General features: G+C 53.3%; 1 protein-coding gene across 1 annotated transcript in view; it reads left to right on the top strand.

Moving 5' to 3' along the window:
- ERF (ETS2 repressor factor) overlaps positions 1-797 on the top strand; it is a gene marked incomplete in the record, with an annotated part of 8,077 nt that extends 7,280 nt beyond the window's left edge. The window contains 1 exon segment of the mRNA XM_027766753.1: positions 33-797. Within this exon segment, the coding sequence (XP_027622554.1) occupies positions 33-421 (389 nt within the window).
- Positions 798-7,635: the final 6,838 nt, after the last annotated feature.

Genomic DNA, 7,635 nt, shown 5'->3' with positions numbered 1-7,635 from the left:
GGGCGCGTGGGGGGCCGGCCCCCCCCCCCCGCCGCCCCCACCACAGATCAAGGTGGAGCCCATCTCAGAAGGCGAGTCAGAGGAGGTGGAGGTGACTGACATCAGTGATGAGGATGAGGAAGATGGGGAGGTGTTCAAGACGCCCCGCGCCCCACCTGCACCGCCCAAGCCGGAGCCTGGCGAAGGCTCTGGGGCTGGCCAGTGCATGCCCCTCAAGCTGCGCTTTAAGCGGCGCTGGAGTGAAGACTGTCGCCTGGAGGGGGGTGGGGGCCCCACTGGGGGTCCTGAGGATGAGGGTGAGGACAAGAAGGTGCGTGGGGAGGGGCCTGGGGAGGCCGGGGGACCCCTCACCCCAAGGCGGGTGAGCTCAGACCTCCAGCACGCCACTGCCCAACTCTCCTTGGAGCATCGAGATTCCTGAGGGCTGTGGGCAGGGGGCCCAGGTGTGTCCCACCCCATGCTTCTTTTGCTGCCTTAAACCCCCATGCCCTGGAGGTGAGGGCAGCCCTCTAGTCTCTTCCCTGCCTCCTCTCTCTCCCCACCCCACATTTTGTATAAAACTTTAATAATTTTTTTTTAAATGGTGGGGGGGGGTGGGTGCCCAGGGCTGGGGGCTTTCCCCCGTCTCTGGGTTTCTAAGCTCTGGGCAGAGTGGTGGTAGCGGGGTGGAAGGGGGAAGTAAAGGGGGCCACCTCCATTCTGGGGAATTTATATTTGAACTGAGGCTTTGTCCTCCATGCCCAGGAACTTTTTTATTACAATCGCTTAGGAAGTAAAGCCTTGTCTCCCTCCCTGTTCTCTTGCCTCTTGTAACTCTCTCCCTTTGTCCACCTCCCCCCCCAAACATCCTTCCCCTAGCCCTGCCTTCCCTGCCCCTCCAGGGGCCTCGAGTGCCTGGGTTTCTCATACCCCACAAGGTTGCAGCAGGGGAGGGAGGGACAGTTTTAAGATGAACCAAAAATTCTGTGTTGGGGGATGGAGGGCAGAGGAGGGTGAGGGGTGCCGCCCATGGGCCACAAATCTCTACAAGTGCCTGCTATCCTTTATCCACTCCCCACCCCAGCACTGGTCCAACCCCTTCACCCCCAGCTGCTCCTAGGACTGGCCCATGGGCAGGTGGGTGGGGGGAGATGGTAAGGGGGGTGCCCTGAAACCAAACTGGAAAGCCCCCTCTGTCTCCATCTGGGGCCCCTGGGGTGGGATGGGGGGGACTGTGGTCAAGCCTTATTCTGTATTGGGGATGGAGGGTGGGGGGACCGTAGGGGGGCCGCTGGAGAATGTATTCAAAACAATAAAACTTTGGACCTTTGGATGCGGTGATCTGTCCTAGGTGCTGGATGCAAGCTCTGCAGGGACACAGCCTCTGCTCAGCTCTGAAACTGGCCCCCCCAGTGGGTCTGGCTGAAGGAGCTGTAGCTAAGCTCATCCCGAAGGGTCAAATCCAGCCTGGGAAACCATCTGACCTTGGGGACACACAAACCCTAGAGCTGGGGTCTCAGGCTTACTCTGGTTCTCAGTTCCCCTTTTCTGGGGGAATCTGCTTGTCCTTGGAAGCTCTTGAGAGTCCTCACTGTCACCCTTTTGCCCTTGGTTGCCTGAAGAGCCTGCCCTCTGCAGCTTTCCGAATTCCTACCCATACCCCAGGTTCCTCCGAAAGCCAAGCGCTCTTGGACTCCCTCAAGCACCTTGCCAGGTCCCTCTCCTTGGTGTGCTCTGAGCTGAGCTGGGAGTTCTGTGGAGACATGTCTCCTGAGATGTGTGGGCCTTGTAAGGGAACTTGGTGCTCTTCTGGCCCAGCCGTGGGGACACCCGCAGCCAGCGCACATCTCAGTGCTACTGATGGACCCATGTGTGCCAAGCGCTCGGAGCTGCAATGAACTCACCTCCCAGGAAGCAGGGGCAGCTGGCTCGTTTAGATCATTTGCCCAGTCCCTAAAGCCGAGCCAGGCCTCCCGTCTTCTAAGCCCATTTTTTTTCTTACTATTTCTAAAAATTTGGCCAGGGGTGTGTGCGATTGCTTGTGGGGGGGCGGAGGGGGAAGGAAAGAAGACCCACTGTGGAGAATGAATCCTTCTCTAGCTCTTCCTCCTGTCGGGACTTGGGGCACACATGCACACGTGCCTAGTGTGTTTCTCAAGCCACCGGGTGGTTTGGGATTCAGAGCGAGTAATTGGCCATGTGGATCCAACTTCCTTTTTTTTTTAAGAGATTTTGGTATACAGCACATGCGCTCACCAGAGAGAGAAAAAAATCACCCCCCGGGGAGATGGCCACACCTCATCCCTTCTCCATTCTCCTCTCCAGGACCTTGGGCACACACACATGTCCCCAGGGTGAGTTTTAGGCTGTGGGTCTGAGTGAACTGCGGTGGCCTATGTGAGAGTCCAGCGACGTAAATATTTCGCCATCTTCTGGTCCCTGGACCCAACTTCCTTTACCTCCATGCCATGTGCCAGCCCTACGCTACCATGTTCCTTCAACAATTCCTGAATTCTCCCCCACTAAAGCCAAGATAGTTGGATCTGGACCTGAGGCTCTGGCTCATAGGATCTGAGATGAGTTCACATAGTTGGAAGGGGAAATTGGTGAGCTTGAGCCTGATGAAACTCACAACAAGGAGTCCAGGATAGAAGTGCCCTGAGGAAAGCCAGACTGAGGCCCAGAAAGGGCAGGTGTTCCCCAAGGCCGCTGAGGTGGAATGGGAATCGAGACTGAGGGCCTCTTGGACTGGCTTCACCATGAAGCCCCCCCTCCCCCAAGGGGTTAGGAACAGTGACTGGAAATTACTCCCTACTCCGATTAACCTCACTGCCTGTCAGCCCTGGGTGGGTGGTCCCAGATGATGGTTGGTTGGCAGTGAAGAGAGGAACCAAGGCTGGGGGACTGGCAGGAAACCAAGGCTCCTGTGGCAGCCTGTGGGCAACTGCTCCCTCTCCTGGGTGATGTAAGTCATTCCCTGGGGTGGGGGCCACTGGGCTATTTCTGGAAGTTGGGATGAAGCCTGTCTCCTGGCAACACAGATGCAGCTGAGTTGGTGTGGTGGGGTGATGGAGAAAGGGGGATGTCACTAGGGGAAGAGTGGGAGGACCCTGCTAGTAGCCCCACCCTGTCTTCAGTTAAAACACTTGTAGCCACATCTAACAATGATTCCTAAGTGCTCAGCTCCAGATTCTGGCTGGTGACATCTGGAGCTTGAAAGAGCCAGCGGCTCCCCCAATTTTTATTTCTTTTTAAGAGATTTTTGCTATAGAGCATGTGTGCTGGCTGGAGAGACAGAGACAGAGAGACAGAAAGTGAGAAACCACCTCCTTGGGGGGGATGGCCATGCTGCAATCCCATCTCCATTCTCCTCCCTGGATCTTGGGCACGCACGCACACGCACCCAGCGTGAGTTTGAAGCCACTAGGTCCCAGACTCCGGAGCTCCCATCAGTCAAGTGGGAGTCCAGCGACATAACCATTACGCCATCTGCTGGTCCCAGGCTCTCCCAATCTTTAATTAGTCACCTAAATCCTTTTGCAGGCCTAAATGTGCCAGCAAGAAGGAACCCTTGGCTCCATCCATATCCTCTGAGACCCTTGGTTCCAAGTAGAAAGCCCTTTATAAATTTCAGGACATTTCAGATTAATCCCATCAGAGATGGTCTTTGCAGTCTGGTCTCACAACACCGCTTCAGACCCCCAAAACTTTGATACTTGACCATCCCTCAACCCTTCCCAGCCTTCCCACCTCAGCCCTTGATAATTCTTCAGTCTCTAAAAGGCCTGTTACAGACACCCTAAGTCTCTTCAGTCCTCTCTTTTTTAACAGAGATTTGGTTATAGGGTATGCACCCTAAGAGACAGAAAGGAAGTAATGAACCCCCAGGGAGGTTGACCATGCCACAGTCCTCCCTCCAGGCCACAGTCTTCCCTCCATTCTCCTCTGGGGATTTCGAGAATGCACACACACGTACCCAGTGTGAATTTTAAGTCACCAGCCCGGCCTCGAACCATGGTCCACTATGTAGGAGTCCAGTGAGGTAACCATTACGCCATCTGCTGGCCTCCTTTTCAGTCTTCTCTACTGTTCCCCAATAATTGTTCCCAGAGGCCTATAGACCATCAAAGCCACCCCCCCAAACACACACACCTCCACAGCCCTTCCAGACACCTATAGGCTCTTCTCAAACACATTTATCACCTCTCTTCGAACATTCCATTCCCCTACAATCTTCCTGATGGATTTCTTCAGTCCGTCGCCTTCCAACTCCCTGGGACCCCAGTCCTCTCCTGGCGGTTGCCCACGCGCGGCCCACTGCGCATATCCCATGCATACTGGCCGTTAAGTAACCGCCGCTATCCCACCCGCTCCGCTGCCATGCGAGCCGCCTCGGTCCTGTGTCAGATTTCCTGGGGCTTGGGGCTTGACTCAGATTTTACTTTCTACTCAGAGCTGCCGTCAGAGGGCAGCAGGCACCGTAGGTCTGGGAAACTACAATTCCCAGAAACCTCCGCTTCAAGCTGTGCGTGACCCAACCGCATGCTTTTGCCAAGAGAGCGGAAGCATGACCGCGCTTTGCTTCCTGGGAAATGTAGTCCGAAAAGCCTTGAATGTGCCCGGCTGTCTACCGCTCTGTGGCCGCTGGGAATTGCAGTCAGGAACAGACCGAGTTGACAGAACTTTCCTAAGGCTGCAAAAAAGCAGGGCGCCGATTAAAATCCAGCCGAGACTCCATTTCCCAGCGTGCCACGAGGGGGCGGGGCTGATAGCAGGTTCGTGCTAGTTCCGAGTATTTCTGGGGGAGGAAACGAGACGCGAAAGAACTCTGTTTCCCAGATCCCTTTGGAGCCACGCCTTCCGGGGACTAATCGATAAATGGGGCTGGGGCGCACAAAACCTTAAGCTATGCTTTGCAGTAGGCTTTCCTGTGTTGGGTTTTCTGTGGTTTTTACAGTGTAGGAAGAGGGAAGGTACAAAAACTTGAGACGTCAAGAGAGATTCTATTTCCGGCCGTTTACTGCTTGGCTCAGCTTTTTGGTGTGACCCACATTTCTAAAATACTAGAAGACTTGTGTCTGGAGAAATCACTTAGAACTTTGGATCCTAAAAAAAAAAATCTTTTTTTTTTTTTTTTAAAGAGAATCATTTAATTTTCCCCTCTTCATTCTTTTATTTACTTATTTATTTTAAAGAATTATTGGGACCAAGACCAGCAGTTAGCGTAATGGCTATGTCACTGGACTCCCACGTGGTTGGCTGCGGTTCGTGTCCCGAACCCGGTTGCTTGAAACTCACGCCAGGCGCGTGTGCGTGCGTACCCAAGATCGAGAGGAGAATGGAGGAGAAGGGATTGCGGCGTGGCCATCCCCCCCTGGAGGGTGATTTCTCGCTTTCTGTCTCTATGTCTCTGTCTGTCTGGCGAGCGCATGCGCCCTATAGCGAAAACCTCTCCAAAAAAAAAAAAAAATAAAAAAGATTTATTTTATTTAACTTTATTTATTTTTAATTTGACCAGAGAGGGACAGAGTGAGCGCGAGAGAAAATGAGAACGCAAGCTGCCAGATCCAGGACTCGAACTGTGGTCAGTCATGTAGGAGTCCAGCATCCTCAACCACTATGCCACCTGCCAGCTCCCCTATTTATTTATTTTTTTACTCAATCACTGCACATCTTTACAAAGTACAGAATGGATTTTCCAACATGAATACATTGTACATGAATCCAAAGATATTACTATATACATTATTATACTTTTTTGAGAGGTTTTGCCAGAAAGACAGAGAGAAAGTGAGAACCCCCCTGCCTTCCCCACGTGGGGGGAATGGCCGTGCTGCAATCCTTCTCCATTCTCCTTTTAGGATCTTAGGCACGCACTCACAAGTGCCTGGCGTGAGTTTAAGCCACCAGGTCCAAGACCTGAACTGCAGTGGACAACGTGGAAGTCCAGCCACATAGCTATTATGCCAATTGCTAGTCCTACATTATTTTATATATATATACTCTTTTTTTTTTTTTTTTGAGAGTTATTTATTTTTTTTAAGAGGTTTTTGCTATAGGGTGCATGTGCTCGCCAGAAAGAGAGAGACTGACAGAAACCGAGAAATCACTTCCGGGGGGGGGAGGGTGGCCACACCTGCAATCCCTTCTCCATTTTCCCCGAATTTGGGCACACATGCCCGGCATGAGTTTAAGCCAACGGGTCCGAGACTCAAGCCTCGGTAGAGTCAACTACATGGAAGTCCAGTGACATAGCCATTATGTCAACTGCTGGTCCCATTATAATTTTTTTAAAGATCGTTTTATTTAACTTTATTTATTTATATTAATTTGAACAGAGAGGGACAGAAGAGAGAAAGCCGTCAGGTCTGGAACTTGAAGTGTGGTCCACCACGTTGGAGTCCAGGGCCCTTAACCACTGCGCCACCTGCTGGCCCCTATTTATTACATATTTTTTAAACTGGTGGGATCTATGACATGAAATGAAAAAACTGACCCCAGCGTAATTCTTTTTTAAGCAAGCCACCGGGGTCCAGGACTCGAGCTGAAGTCAGCCACGTAGGAGTCCAGCGCCCCCAACCACCATGCCACCTGCCAGCCCCGATCCCAAATTCTTTGCGATGGGAGGAGCGTGGCATTTTTTTCCTTTCCCTATATGTGGTAGTCACCTGCAACTTAAAGGTGCTTGGATTCCGTTTTCCAGAAGCTCTGGTCGACTTGGCTGTATCTTAGCACCCGAAGGCGAGGACAGAAGCGCTGAAACACTTTTCAGTCTCTCCAGGAAACCGCTGTCTTTAACCTTTAGCTCACACTCCAGCATTGTCCCCCTTCGGACTCTACTTTCCGAAATGCCTCTGCAGTCTGGCATCACAGAGGTCAGGATTGGTCCGGCTTACTTCCCAGCATGCTTCACTCTCTCTATGGCTTGAACTCCATTTCCCAGAACACACCTGGACTTGCTGTGGTGACTATACTGAGGCCTTGGTGTCGACTACATTTCCCGGCAGGGACTGGGGTTGAGCGTCCTGGGGAGGGGAAGCGCGATACCTACTCCATTTCCTAGCAGTAGCCGCTTGGGACTTACGGACACCTGGGACTCCATTACCCGGTGTGCTTTGGAACCCGTCTTATACCTGCAATGCGGCGAGGGCGTGGCGACGACTCCATTTCCCGGCTTGCCTTACGGGAGAGGACTGCGGACTCACGCAGAGGACTCGAGTACCCAGAGTGCACCTGGCGCCCATAGACGCGAACAACCAATAAGGTAAGCGAGCGACTGGACTCCGTCTCCCGGCGTGCATTGGGACTGAACAGGTCCGGGACAGAGTGAGCGCGACTACATTCCTGAGGCACACCTGGGGAACTCGCCATTGTCGCAGTCGGGTGTGTGACCCTGAGTTTTTCTCAGAGTGTTTTTGGATTAGCTGTCCGCGCAGTTGGCTGACAAATCGCCCAGGACTCTATTTCCCGACGTGCAGCGCGACCCGTCTTTCGTTGCGGGAGGGTGCGGGGCTGTCTACTCAGACCTTCGAGGACTCCATTTCCCGGCGTGCTACGCGGCTCTCTGTGTGGGCCGAGGGCGGCGACGGCGGCGCGGAGGGCAAGGGGACTGCATCTCCCGGCGTGCCCCGCGGCGGGCGCTGGGCCGGAGCCCGA

Source organism: Tupaia chinensis, unplaced genomic scaffold, assembly GCF_000334495.1.
Source record: "Tupaia chinensis unplaced genomic scaffold, TupChi_1.0 Scaffold000067_1, whole genome shotgun sequence".
In the NCBI taxonomy this organism is placed as follows: Eukaryota; Metazoa; Chordata; class Mammalia; order Scandentia; family Tupaiidae; genus Tupaia; species Tupaia belangeri.
The sequence above is the reverse complement of the archived record's forward strand: the minus strand, read 5'-3'. Positions and strand labels throughout refer to the sequence as shown.